This window comes from Limulus polyphemus, unplaced genomic scaffold (assembly GCF_000517525.1).
Source record: "Limulus polyphemus unplaced genomic scaffold, Limulus_polyphemus-2.1.2 Scaffold3252, whole genome shotgun sequence".
Lineage (NCBI taxonomy): Eukaryota > Metazoa > Arthropoda > Merostomata > Xiphosura > Limulidae > Limulus > Limulus polyphemus.
In genome coordinates, this window is record NW_013668862.1 from 38,924 (window position 1) to 54,654 (window position 15,731).

Genomic DNA, 15,731 nt, shown 5'->3' on the forward strand with positions numbered 1-15,731 from the left:
CGTCGTTCACGTAAACTTTATGAATTATGGAAACCTTCATAATACCACGTGACACACTAAAATCGATGTTTATGTATGTTTTTAATATTTACTTTTAAATTAAGAAATTATGTAATGTATAGTTCTAAAATTTGAATTATAATCTACAGTTTGATACGAAACTTATTTACATAAATTAATAAAATAGTAGTTCAACAAAATTTTGAATGCGAATCAACAAACGAGATGACATGGCCTTTCACCTGTGACCCGCCTTGAAAGGGTTCAAGACAACTACAATAGTCTTTAAAACTATTTTTCAATAATGAGTAGTTATAGATTGTTTAGAAGTTTATTTTCAGCCTTCTTTGTTCATAAAAATCTGGATATTAATGTGTCAAAAAGTTCAAAGCTGATAAACATAAAGCCTGAGATGTCAGGAAAAAGTACTTTGAAATTGCAAGCTAGGTGATAAACACAAGACTCTAAGCTACTTCTTCAAGTATAAAATCCAGTGTAAGTAAAGAGGAATCTTTAAATTCTTTAAATGTAGATGTAATAAGTAGACTGGAAACACAGATGTGTGTGTGATATTGTCACTGGTAACAGTATATGGAAGGCTGAGATTTTGTGGATATTTCAGACAATTACTAGTCACTTATCTTTTCATTCAAATGAATAAATTGCAAAACTGTTTCAAGTTATGTTCCCTGATAGCTCTATTGCCAGAAAGTTTGGATGTTGGTTAGGAGAAGACTGTTTGTGTCGACTGTACTTTAAGGATATCTATATGAAACAAGGTAATAGCTATTTGATGGTAATATTTGGTGAGAGCCTTAAAAACAAAAAATTAATGTCCATGTTAGATTCAATACACATGTCATTTGTACTTTGAATGTAGATTTTGCTATTAGTTTTTTCCAATTTATATAATATTGTTTTACTCTTATATCTTGTGGTATTTAATTTAGTAAAAGTAGTACATGATTTAAACTACAATTATTTATTATTCCAAAAATAAAAATATCTTGCTACATGTTTTGGCTGCATTTGTATTGTCTTTTTTTTATTCAAGTAAATAATAAATTCTGTTCTCCAGTTGAAGGATTATCTACAGGATTTCCTATATCTCCACTTTTTCGTGACATTTTCATGGATTATTTTGAAACCACTGACTGTTCTTTCCAAACTGTCACTTAAACCAAAATTTGTCTGAGTTATGTTGATATTAAAAGAATTTTTTACACCAATTAAACAATTTGCATAATAACACTAAATTTATTTGAAAATAACCAGCTGATTTATTTAGATGTTTTTGTAACTATAAACTGATTATTCGGTGGATAAACATCAGTTTTTGCAAACCTTTTGCAGATACTATACTGCCACTTAGATATTCATGTCTTTTTTTCTCAAGAATTTGGTATATTCCATGCTCTAACTTAGAGCTTTTTTGTATTTCATCCAATGTTGTTGACTTTTTTTTTGGTGAAATCAACTATCTTAAACATGTGGTCATAGATAAAGGGTATGACTCGATAATCATTGATAAAACTGTTAATGAAGCAACTGAATTTTTTCTGATATCTTGACCAATTTATACTGTTTATACAAAAAGGGAAAAAGTTACTTGTCAACCCTATTTCCCTAAGATTTCAAACCCAATAGAAAACTTTTTTTTTTTACACATATGGACTGCCAAATTGCTTATAGACCTTTACTTGTCAACCCTATTTCCATAAGATTTCAAACCCAATAGAAAACCTGTTTTTCTACACACATGGACTGCCAAATTGTTTATAGATCTCTTAACAAAATTTATCTTTATTTATTTGAAAGATAATTGAACGACTTTGGACAAAAACAGGATTTAAAAATTATAAAGTGCAAATGTAACAGTGTATATACAGATCAGACAATTCATAAATTAAAATGTTTGAATGAACACAAATTTGCAGTAAAAAACAAAGACTGCACTTTATGATGTGTAATGAAATATGCTTTTAACTATAACCACCATATTCCATGGAATGAGACCAAATTAATCATTCACAGATTTTTCTTTAAATAAAGATGAATGACCAGGAATTTTAGTCCTCCAGTTGTACTTTAACATTATATAAATATGTATATAATTTATATTTATTAACAGTATTTGTTATATTTATTAACAATATTTTACCTTATGCACAATGTGTGTGTGAATACGTGTAGTTATTGTTGGTGTTTCCTTTATATAGAATGTTAATTTAAAACTGATTTGTACCATGTGTTAAAGAAATATGTTTTTTAAAATATAGTATATACTGTTGTCTCGTCTGTTTTTGTAGAGTACTTAAAAAATATTTCAGATTAGGCTGAATATGAATAACTTGATGGATTTTTCTATGGATGGTTCCAATGTAAATTGAAAATATTGCAACATGATGAAACAACTGGCAGATGAGATACTTTTATCATCATAGGTTCTTGTTGTCTACACACAGTTTGGAATGTTTTTAAACTGAATGGTAAATTGGGCATCTTTGTACTACTTTTTTTTTATAGATTCTGCTTGAGTTTGTCAACCACATATGGTAAAAAAATATTCCAGTTTACGAAAGATTTCTGTTAATTTTGGGGAATGTTCAGGTATATGTGACTGCAGAAGAATGCAAAAAAATCCTCAAACCAGAAGATAAATCATATGAGACAATTATTTCAGCTGTTAAACATTAAGAGTATGTTGCACTTTTTTAAGTGCATTGCAGAATATCTGTAGCCTGCTTTTTCTACATGTAAAGAGTGACAAGTCCATGGTTATATATCTAATGACTTGACAACGTTGTTCAGAAACCTGGTGATGAACTTTATTGAGAGTGAAGTTGTTTGCCAGCCACCTTTGGCAAGAGAACTTGTTGCCACTGATGTTGGGAAAAAAAGAGTCATGGCCTCCTCACAGAATAAAGATAAGGAGAAACAACTTGTACTAGTAAATTGCAAGTAATGGAATTTTGTATTGAATGCAAAATATTTTTTGTTGATCATCTTCTGAAATTTATAAACAAATGTTCTGTATCTTACTCGTTGATGAGAACTCGCTATCTTTTAATCCTCCAGAAATGTTTGTCAATCCTGAAAAATCCAGAACCATCTTCAAGAAGGTAGTCTGTATTCTGTTATCATCTTGGAGAATGAAAGAAAATGACTATAATGCTATTTTAAATGATTACAATGACTTTCTGGACATTGAAAAAGTTAATGAAGTTCTGTCAATCTACAATAAGTTATTGAAACTGTATGAAATAGTGAAATGCCCAACACAATAGAAAGAGATTGAAGTAGAAAACCTATAGAGTGAACAGCCTTTAATCTTTGACAATGGTGTGAGTCGATTCCTCCTGGCCTGTATTCACCAAAGTAACCATAAGTCTGTTATATTTTAACTTTTTTTAAATGTACATGTATTTTCTTGACATTTTGTAGATATATCAGTAAACATTACAAGGCTTTTGTACACACAATTTTTTTAATTAAGTTTTAAGGTTTTTTAATTAATGATTTGGTCGTGCCATCTTTTCTTTTCGAATGTTGACTATCCAACGTGCGAAGTAATTTTGATTTTAAGATTAAAAATATTTTTATGCGTCAAAATAGTTTCAAGTTTCACATGCAAAATCCCCATAACTTCTTAGTAACCTCCTAATAATTATCAAGCATTATTTTAGAAAGAACTATATTTTATCTTTTATTTTCTTTATCTTACTTTACAAGTTTGGTCAGTTTGACCGACCTTGTAACCTCCATAAAAAATAGGAAAATAATCTAAATTACACTTTATTCATTTTAGAATGACTACAAATTATAACACAAAACCATAAATGATTATTTGAAGTAGCTTAAATCTCATAATATTATAAATCTATATATATATTTATTATATTTATTGACCTTTCAGCCACGTCTGACTAACATAACAGAAGTTACAATCACGCGGCACATGTACAGCTTAGTTTTCTTTTAGTAGACCAGTATTAGTAGAATACAATCACATTTTGGTTATAATACATTACATATGTATGCATATTATTACTATTTACCGATAAATTTGCAATATTTAGTTATTTTTTTCTTAAAACATAGAACAATAAATAAAGAAATATAGAAAATGATTATCTCTTCTACTTACGAAGTTTGTGCTTGCTTGCCATAAGTTGCCGAGTTTTGCACGTGGAGGATGTGAAACAAAATTTCTTTAGGTTTTATATATGCATTTTGAAATAAAAAAATGAATAAATTACTATATCAATACCACAGAATTCCACTGTAATTTATCAAGCCTAGTAACTAAGCTGTATTTGGGTTTAAAAAAATATTTTTTGATCACCATTTGTTCTTGAGTCTAGAACCCCAAAGACTGTTTTTTTATTATGTAAATACTTTGCAAAGGCTGAGAAAATCGAGTGGGAAACTCTGAGCTTTTGATTAATTATAAACACGTTATAGAGTGTAGTAGGTGTATGTAAAGAAGTATTTTCAAAAACAGAATAGGTGGGTGGAGCCTTGTTTGATTTGTTAAATATAATAATAGCTCAGAAAATAGAAAAGATAGGAGGTTCTTATTTTATATTCTAGTTTGTCAATATCGGTAATTTGAGTTTGTGTTTCATAAACAACTATAGACTTTATATTTGGGAATCACAAACATCTAATTTGAACTAAAGCTGTATTCAACGTACCACGTAGCTCAGAAAATAGAAAAGATAGGAGGTTCTTATTTTATATTCTAGTTTGTCAATATCGGTAATTTGAGTTTGTGTTTCATAAACAACTATAGACTTTATATTTGGGAATCACAAACATCTAATTTGAACTAAAGCTGTATTCAACGTACCATGTGACACAAAATTCGATATTTAGGAATTTTGTTTTAATATTTACTTTTAAATTTAAAAATTAACTGATGTATAATACTAAAATCTGAATTATAATCTACAAGTTGATAACAAACTTATAGACATACATTAATATAATAGTAGTTCAATAAAAGTTTGAATGTAGGTCTACAAATGTGATGACATGCCCTCTGACCCCTTCCCATAGGAAAGCTCGTAGCGAAAGGAATAATGACTTATGTTACAGATCTGTTGCTGGTATCTATAACCAGCTCAAGACAGTTTATATAACTGAACATTTGTAAACTATTATATTTACTTGTATAAAACTGTGTAGCAAACTGTTGTTACTTTTGTCCATTGAGGATTTTTAATAATATGCTTTTGTTTTTTAAAGTTTCTTGAATGAAAACTCAGACCTCTGTATGCACTATGCTTTCCTTCATAATGTTTTTATCAATACACAATGTTGAATAAAGGACATAATGGTTCATGTATACCTCAGTATGTGGTCTAAACTTGTTTCGATTTCTTGTATCTGCACCTTTGAAGATATTGAAGATTACATTTTTGTAAATGACTGAAAATAAAAGTATAGTAATTACAGGTCACTTGCTTAATATAGTTTGTATCTTTTAAGATTTATTATAAGTAACAAAAACTTTATTAATCATATACTTGCAGATCTTGGTGTTGCAGCATAATGGGATAGTGGTGTGTGGAGAAACCATTGAGGAAACCTTCAGTATGTTGCGTCATGCGATTACTGCTTGCGAAACACAGGTACTTATTTTTTTTAAATCACTAAGAAGTTTGTTGTACTACAAGATGAGACAATGGGCTATCTGGGCTCTGTTAGATAGATAATAAAAGTCAGGATTTTTGTGTTGTAACTTCATGAACTTGTCAGTGAACCACTGGGGGTGACACACTTAGAAATAGAAAAACTTATATCCTAACAAATTGAGTTATTTGAATATTGATGATATTGGTTATTAGACATTTAGAAAATCTAGGTACAGAGAAAAGAAATAGTATTTTGTTCTTCTATGATGGACTTAAAGGCCTTCTTTCATGAAAAACCCAGTAAAAATGAAAAAGATGCAAAACACTGGTTAGAGTACGAAAATTATGTGAATTTTATTTATAAAACAAAGGTTAGATTTAAGATCCTTTTTTTTTTTCTCACAATAATAGAGGTTCAAATGTGCAATAAATTCATATCATTTTTTTAATTTTTTTATCCCCTACTTAGCCAGAAAGTTTTGGGTGATATAGCAATAACTATGTCTACCCATTCATTTGTAGACATCCACTTTCCACATAATTAGAATTCTAAACAGTAGATTTTAATCAATCTTCTGTTGAAATGGGGGTAGAACCCTTTTGATTTTGGGGTTAAAATATCATAATGACCATTCCAAAAAAAAATACAAGTTTGGTTTTTGTGCATAAGAAAACATAACTACAAAATGCACACATACATAAACATACTATATTTGTACACCAAAACCAGAGAAACAAAAGCTAATGGTTGGAGGGATCAGCTACTTTATTGATGGTTATTTTTATTTATACATGTGTGCGTTCTTGTAGCAGTGTAACCCTTGTTCTGTAAATTCTTGTTTTGTTTTCAGGTTCATCTTATGCCCATTGGTTTGGATAATATTCAACTGATGTCTAAAGAAGAGCAGCAACAAGTGAGAGATATGGTGAGGGGTCAGCAGGAGACAGAGAAAGTTCCATTGTCCCCTGGTGCAGAAGAGAAGGAAAAAACGGAAGGAAATGAAAAGCTGGTGAAGAGCAAAGTTTGGGACTTGGAGTTTGAAGCCCAGATGCGTTTACTGGAAAATGCTGTAAGTAGTTTCTAAACTAGAATTGATTATGAATCCTGAGAATATTTTAAAACTGTAAGGATTAAACAACTTACAGTCTGAACAACATTGGTAAATATGAACTGTTGTGATTTAATTGTGACTGTTGACCAGAATAGACCTCTGATCCTTAAAAGCATTCATTGCTGTTATGGGCCATTATAGAATGATATTCTTGTTGCAGAGACTGTTACTTTCTTTGAAGACATTCTTGTTAATACTGGTGTTTCAAGTGTAGCATGTTCTTTATTCTCTCCCCAAGGTGGCACTTCATACTGCTGCCTATCTGTGTTGTGTAGCAATGAATACATCCAAATTTATACAATACACTTGATGCTAGTTGTTTTGGGATACAGTCTTCCACTCTGAAGAAAAGATAGTATTTGAATACTATTCTTAATTGTATTTGAGGAAAGAACAGTAGTGTTACTTTATCTGATATCCTAGTTAAAGCAACAGTGTTGTAAGTGATAACTTTCTGGACACAGTACATGTTATTACTGAAGAGTTTTGACTTTATCGGAGTAAAAATTAACCACAGAATCAGTAAAATGTATTTGGTAGACATTGACTTATAACACTTGCTCCAACTGTTACAGCTGATCATGAAGACCCTCAGATGTCTGAGACAGTTGATAGATGTGGTGAACGAGAACCTGTATTAAACTAATTTTATACTCTATTGAAATAAAATTATCCAGATGAGAATACAGACAAGTGTAGGTTGGTTTATAAATGAACCTTATTCTCATGTACTTCTCCTCTTTTAAAAACTATGGTTCTGACGGGGCAGTTGGTTGTACGTACTTTAGATGTGTCATAAAGAATACATATTTGAGATTCAGTACTATTACCAATGGATCTGAGTAGCGCTTGTAAAAAACAGCCTACAAAAATATGTAATTAAAAAAGGATGAGTGTTTAAATCATTCAGCCTATGAAGAATTATGTCCTATAGGCATGGGTGGTACTTGGGAGAGGGCAGAAAAAAGCCTGACTTAATTATTGTGGTTGGCATGTTTATACGAGATCCCACATAAAAGAAGTGGGAGGGGGCAAGTTCTTCCCTTTGTCCCACTCTATGTAATCTTGCATATACCTCTATGATCATAATCAGTTATATGACACACAGTTGTCTCATCAGGCCTAGTTTCTAACATAGGAACATTTAATCACAAATTAGTAAAATATTTTAACCTTTCATTCCAAATGAATACACAATTAAAGGTATCATTTTCATTTGAGAAATTTCTTCATAGTGAAAGACTATCCTGAAATAAGTGACATCAGAAGGCTTATAAGTTAAAATTTTTTTTTGTTACTACACCATATAAATAGTTAGTACAAAGGGTCACCTAGCTGAGGGAATAAAGAATATGCTACATTTAGATCCGGACTCAAATCGAGCCCCAGAACATCTTTAAATAATATATAATAGCCCTCTGCAACAAGAATATTTCTCCATAATTGTCTGTGACAGCAATAAATGGCTTCTAAGTATCATAGAAAGTTTACTCATTGCTCAACATTGTCAGCAATGAAATTGGAAAAATCCAGTTTTATCTATTTTTGTTAGAATCTAATTTGAAAGTTCTAATATCTTTTAAGCTTTGTGGCTACTGCTTTCTCTGTTATTATATGTTTACTGATTATTTGTGAAAATGTTTATTTTTCACTAAAACCGACTTTCATATAGTTGGTGTGTTATGTCATGTCTAGTGATAATATGTAAAAATATATTTTCCAAACTGCATTGAAAGTATGACAATTGTGTAAGAGATGTTTTGATAATAAAGAGAAAAGTCTCTTGTCTGAAACATATTTCTTTCCATGTCATCTGATAGAAAATAGTGATTTCTAGTAAGTGTTTTTGAATATCAATCCTCCTTTGAGATATCAGTTTTTTTCTAACCCTACAATATTTGGAATTTTTATATATTTCATTTTCCAGTCAATTATTTTTCTGTTATTTTGGTACTGTTTGTGCAAAAAATTAGTTAACAAAACAATAACTGTTAATAGGGCCTTAGGACAGGTTATGTGTTCCGTCAGTTGGTGAAAAGCGAAGATCCACGTGTGAGGAATGACATTGAAGCTCCACCAGCAGCATCCCTCTCTGGTTATGTAGATGAAGACAAGTGGTTAAGGTAAGAAGGTGATGGGCTGAGATAAGAATTATTTCAACTAAGACAAGGGTAAATGTAGTGTGTGTATGTTCTTACCTAGTCCATTACTTTTACAAAAATCACAAGTACCAGAAACACAGAACCCATAAGGAAAAAAAGGAATTTTACTTGTTTAATCATGAGAATTTGAATTGAACATAGAGTTGGTGGATGTAGTATTGTAGTAAGTCATGAATCTTATCTCTTGTGAGACCTCACTGTTTCTTTGAGTATCAGGCGTGATTTGAGACAGAAGTTTCCTATAGTGGAATATGCAAAGTTAGACATATAATGATAATAATAAGCCTCTCAGCAAATTTTATTTGCTATCCAGTAATAGAATTTTTACCTAACAAAAGGGAACCTTTATTAGAAAAGGCTTATTATGGTGGAATTTGTTTAAGGATCAAGTAAAAGATGCCTTTGAATACTTAGTAGACTAATAGTTTTTTGCTTTCCTCTAACAGTCCTTTGAAGAAGCTATTGGAAGGTAAAAAGACTCAAGATAAGCTTCGTTGGGTGAATTCTCCCAGCATTCAACAGAAAGTAGAAGTTACAGAAACCACCATCACTAGTTCCAAAAAAACCAGCAAGGTATCTCAGTGAACGGTTGAAATTACTTGTCTAACTGGAATCATGAGTCAATTATTCAAGAAATATAGACAGTTATAAGTCATCTCTAGATCTTTTTTTTTAACGTACTTTACTGTAGAACAAACACAGGATACTCGGGCTTTGAGTGTGTAAAGCATACTCTTCAAGTATGTTTTGTTTCTTCTGAAATGCTGGTACAGAGCTAACATAAGATTCACTTTATTTAGTGCAGCTGTAATACTTGTGTTATAATGTGTTGAGCACTTAGAAACCTGTTTTCACTTGATATTAGTGTAACATGCTAATTTTTTGTATTTGTTTTTCATCTACAAGGAGAGTCAGTGTCAGAACATGTTGATGTAACTCATGCTATGAATTGTAATAATTAAACCAAAAAGTGATTTTTTTCCTGAATTTTGTAAATTCTTATACAATAGTATATTATAATAAATAGTTTGACTTTCTGAGGAACATTTCTGTCAAATATATTTAACTACCTTCAAGTAAAATGTTTACATGTTCATTGCACCATCAATTGCATAAAAACAGATTTTAATTTTCTTGAAAACAGTCAAATGAGAATCTCTTGTAAAGATTTTGGAGTATTAACTATATAATGATTGTGGTGATTTCTCTTTGTATTTTTTGAAAAAATGTTGCTGCATCTTGCATTATAAAGTATCTTAGAGTGTCATATTATCCAAAATTACATGTTTTTAAAAAGTCTGTAAGCTAAACTCAAGATCAACTAAGAAAGAAGATGTGTATAAAGAAGGTATTGTGCTTCCAAGGCATTGTTTAATTGTAGTTAATAACTTTCTAAGCCCTCAAATTCAGGTTCTTTGCTCACAAACTGTGTTCACTTTTTACTTCTAAAATCTGCAGGCTGCATTCCAGATACTTAAGAGTTCTCTTAATTACTTTGGCAAGTTCTAAGTCCTTTACTGGGCTTGTGTTTATTTCCTTACATTGTCTTTGATATGATTCCTTGTTATCACATTCTTTCTTTCTACACTGTTAAGTTATTTCCCTCTTCTTTTACTCTGAATGTTATGTAATGAATTTTTAGCATTATGTACTGATTAGATTATTCTGTTTTGCTTTTGTTCCTACCATGCTGTTAAACAGTTAAAGTTGTTAGTATTATAAATGCAGTTTGAAAAAAAATGCAATACTTGAAATTTGGGTAATGCTATTAATTAGATAATTTTAATGAAGTTGTAATGGAACTTTTTGTCTAAATACTTTATTCACAATCCAGGTATTTGTAGGGTTAAAATATTAATGCAAATGGTACTAATAGATGGGAATGAATTTTGAGGTTTCTCAGGATTTGTAATTCTTTCCTAACTCAAGTAGGTAAACAAAATTGAGAAGTTTTTCTGGATGTCTTTTTTTGACTTCCTCAGTTGGGTCATTTACTAATTCTTCACACATCTTGTTACTAGTAGAAAAGTGTGCTTTTACATCTTTAGACTTAAGGAATATTTTAGGGTTATTCATAGTTTTAAAATTTTTGTATTGATGTATACATCTAGTTTTAAAAATGGTGATGTGGAGCAGATAACTGAAGAGAACATCATAGGGTTTCCACAGTTACAAAGATGCTTATAATTGTGACAAGTTAAACATTAACAGAGATTTATAATACAGTTTTGATCTTTTCTCCTTAATTTGACAAAAAAATCTCTATTTATCGCAATAAATGCTAATAAATTGATATATAAAACTATGCAACTTGTTATCAGAAGGTAGGAAAAAACTCATCCTGAAATCGTATTTCTGGACATGTACAGAAAGTTTTAATTTAACTGTTGAAGGTTTTTTTGTATTTACCACATTATACATAATTCATTTTATTAGTTTAATAATACTTCTATTTGTATTTAGTGCTGTTATGCTTTAGAAAATGGGAAGTGGGAGCTAATTCATCTGTATTCAGCTAGTGATAATTAAATTGTTACGTGTATCACAAACTTGGGTTGTGTGTTTGTGTAGACAAGTGTTTTTGAAGCTATTGAAAGAACATTGTTGTATTTTATTAAGTTTTTTTGTTAGAAGTTTCCTAAGGTCAGAGTTGTACTGATGTTTTTAGTGAAAAATACAAGCCATATTTCATTAAGTAACATTTATTGTCTGTTTTATGCAGAAAACATTCTGCTGTGACTAGATAATGCAGAAGCTTATTTATTTAAGTACATATTAGCTGTTAAACAGAACTATGAATATTTGATATCTTCAGGTAATTTACATTAAAAGAATAAAAATCAAAATAGACTGTTGAAAAGACAGATACATGAGAAAATGTAGTAAAATTTGCCATAAATAATATATAATGGCGTATCTTGGGTGATACTAGTTTTTGCTATATTTGTTGTTGTGTTGTGTTTGAAATTAAAATTTATTTATGTATTCTAGAAAGTCATTTGGAAGAACCTGGTGTGCAAAAAACATTAACAGTTATGCTTGAGCTGGTTTTAAACTGTTAGTGATACACTGAACTAGTGAATTGAAACCCATCTTTTTTTTCTTCCTTCTTTTGTATACTTTGCCTTATAGACAAAATTTGATTTAGTTAATAACAACATAACCATAGGAGCTTTGTATGATTTAACCCTATTGCACTTATTTCCCCATTCATCATGATTTATTAAACTAATTATTTTATAACTGATTTACTGCATGATATTATCCTTTAGTTTCCTTTTTAACCTGCCCTTTTTGTTTATATTTAGTATTGTTTTGTTGTTTCATTTTTTTAATAGTTTTCTTTATACTTTGGTTTTTCTACCTGTAGTTTGATCTGGAGAGTTCCCCACCCCACAGCACCCCAATAAAAACCACCTCACCCCCCCAGTTCCATTCTCCTGATGCACAAACAGAGGTTAGTTTTATTTACTTTGAATCTCTTGACATATCCTTAAAAGCAACAAGGTAAGAAACACAGAATTTATGTAAATATCGTATTGTAAACCAGGTGATCCTATACCAAAACAAAAAATCTGTTTCAAAGGTTCAAGTAGATTTGTACATAATCTAATAGATTGGTAAAAATATTTAAAATATGTAGTCATCAATAAATTTCAAAGATGCCAAGTTTCAGATATCTGTGTGAAGGAAACCAATTCTGTGAGTAACTATTTACATGTAAGATGACTTAAGCATACTGCCTAGTAATATAATACTTTGCTTTAGAATTACTGGTTTTGTATTTCATGATAAAAAACAGATATTCTTGCAATATTATGAGTGGTTATAATACATTATTCTAAGTAAAATGTAATACTTTTATTATAAACTGTAGATGAGTATCATATGAAACATAAATAAAACTTGTAGGCCCACAAGAATAATTTGGTTGTGTACGAGGGATCTCAGTCTTTGTATACAGAAGTATATAACTTTCAGAAGTGTTGGAGCATGCTAGTTTGGTCTCACTAGCAATTGTTTTTTTCCAAGTCCAATTTTTTTAAAGATTTGTTGTTTATTCTCAGCCAGGCAGTACCATTGAATTCTTATCTCAAGTTTGACATGATGCAAGTTAATAAACGAATGTTTTTGTTTTTTTATATTTTGTGTAAAGAAGTATTTGTTAGAACTTGGTCAATCAGTTGTAGAAAAAAATGTAAAGTGAAAAGTGTGCAAGAATTTTAAATTGGCAAAATAGCCTGTGAAATTAAACATTTACCAATTATTAGAACTTATCATTTAAAAGAACTAATATCTGAAATTGTATCAGTAAAGTACATTATATAGAGTTGTCTTACAAGTAGTAACAGAGTTTGCACAATGGCAAAATGTTTACAGTTGGTTTAGTGAAAATGGGCAGTTGAAATGTTACAAATGGAAAAGTTTTGTTTTGTGCACATTTTGCAATATTTAGTCTGTATCTTAATTACTCACATAAAAGAAATTCAGTTTTGAAAACCCATATGAAAAACTTAATTTTTAAACAAAGATTAAGTCACAGGATCTCCCTACATTTTGCTTGGGCTCATGTTCCAGTTACAGAGAACTTATTGTTTGCAAGAATCATTTGATTCATAACATGGTGTCTTCTTAGCTGATAAAGCTGAGTTTTTCAAAAAAGGTATATAATTAGGTTGTGCAACCACTGCCAATCACATCAAAAAAGGACTACCAGAATAGAAAACTATAAAGGAGTCTGTATGACTTAAAGGGCTTTGACGTCCAATGGTGTGAAGATGCTCGTAAATCATGAAATGCAAGTTAAGGCCCTCATGCATCAGAGTTGTTCCACTGGCTCATTCTGTCATTTACTGACACCTGAAATACTTGTAGTTGGTAGCAGTGAGTATGTGTGAAAGTATATACATTAAGAGTACCTCTATTGTCACCTGGTTATAAGGATGTGTAACCCGTTCTTGGTATATTGTATTTGTGCCTTTCATGTGATAATTTTTGCCTGGACTTTGCTGTTATGTGTTATCAGTGTCTTGTGTTTTGCATATTTATGTATATTCATGCACGTTTCCATGATAGGCCCGTGAGACTTAAACCCATTCTCAGTTTGCTCTTAAGTGAGATGCATGTAGATATGAATGGAGATGTGAACTGTGACGTTTGTTCGGGAAAATGCCTTATCCAATACAGTCTTCTTTTCTTTCTTTTTTTTAATTGAATGAGCTAAAGTATGTGGTTTCTTCCTGGTTGGTGTAATGAAAATGAAAACTGTGAGACTGAATAACAAGTTACAGAACAAGATTGTTCTGTAACTTGCAGTATGAAAACAAAATTTGTTTCTTATAATGCATTTTATTTGTTAACAAAATTTTGTAGTGTTTCACACCTGAGAAAAGTTAACTTGAAATCTATTGAAAATGTAATTAATTGACTATAGGTAGTTAAAAATGCTAATGGAATGCACTTTAGTAGATAAATATAATTAATGTTCCTGCTGTATCTTTCTGTGCAAAGACATCATGTGGTAGTGCTTGTAAATATACCAGTTGTTCAGTTTTTGGATTTTACTATTAAATCTATTAACTATTAAGCAGAAAAAAAATCTTTGATTACAAAATTTAATTGGAAATGGTTGTTGTAAAAATTTTGTTCAAAACATGTTTCTGTAAGCTTTTAAAGTGAAGATTGAAAATCATATTCCATAAATATAAGATCTCTTTTAATTGAATTTGGAAGTTTCACTTTCCTTAAGAAAAATGTAAGGTGCTTCTGCTGTCGTGGGGTGTTTGTCATGTTTAATTCTTCAGGAAAATCTCCAGCTGTATTGTGTGACATTGTTTCTAATAAAAGCTTTCACTGTATTCTTCTATTTTATTGAGTGTAGTTATTCTCATTTAACATGCAAATATCATAACAGGGGAATACTGTACCTAAATTATATACTATTAGTTGTGTTTGGGCATAGAAAACTACGCTGGGCTAACTTAGGTATTGAAGTTGCTTGTTTTATACATCAGAAAAGAGATAAACAGCATTATTCAAGTACCATCAGTTGAAATGTGAAAAATTGATGATTTGTTTGCAATCGAAACATTCATAAGTTGAAATATCATTCTTTAAATACTATCAGTTGAAACGTAAATAGTTTGAAATATCATTCTTTAGATACCATCAGTTAAAATGTGCATAGTTTGAAATATCATTCTTTAAATACCATCAGTTGAAATGTAAATAGTTTGAAATATCATTCTTTAGATACCATCAGTTGAAATGTGCATAGTTTGAAATATCATTCTTTAGGTACCATTAGTTGAAATGTGCATAGTTTGAAATATCATTCTTTAAATACCATCAGTTGAAATGTAAATAGTTTGAAATATCATTCTTTAGGTACCATTAGTTGAAATGTGCATAGTTTGAAATATCATTCTTTAGGTACCATCAGTTGAAATGTGCATAGTTTGAAATATCATTCTTTAGGTACCATCAGTTGAAATGGGCATAGTTTGAAATATCATTCTTTAGATACCGTCAGTTGAAATGTGCATAGTTTGAAATATCATTCTTTAAATACCATCAGTTGAAATGTGCATAGTTTGAAATATCATTCTTTAGATACCATCAGTTAAAATGTGTATAGTTTGAAATATCATTCTTTAAATACCATCAGTTGAAATGTGCATAGTTTGAAATATCATTCTTTAGATACCATCAGTTGAAATGTGCATAGTTTGAAATATCATTCTTTAGATACCATCACTTGAAATGTGCATAGTTTGAAATATCATTCTTTAAATACCATCAGTTGAAATGTGCATAGT

The 15,731-nt window shown here is 30.3% G+C and overlaps 1 protein-coding gene across 6 annotated transcripts in view; it reads left to right on the plus strand.

Annotated features, from left to right (window-relative positions):
• Nucleotides 1-15,731, plus strand: part of LOC106468994 (protein hu-li tai shao-like) — a 77,946-nt gene that overhangs the window by 34,086 nt on the left and 28,129 nt on the right. For all 6 annotated transcript variants that reach the window (XM_013929448.2, XM_013929450.2, XM_013929451.2 and 3 more), the window contains 5 exons: nucleotides 5,538-5,636; nucleotides 6,491-6,709; nucleotides 8,750-8,874; nucleotides 9,360-9,486; nucleotides 12,284-12,370. In XM_013929448.2, coding sequence (XP_013784902.1) covers nucleotides 5,538-5,636; nucleotides 6,491-6,709; nucleotides 8,750-8,874; nucleotides 9,360-9,486; nucleotides 12,284-12,370 — 657 coding nt within the window. The remainder of the gene's footprint in view (nucleotides 1-5,537; nucleotides 5,637-6,490; nucleotides 6,710-8,749; nucleotides 8,875-9,359; nucleotides 9,487-12,283; nucleotides 12,371-15,731) is intronic.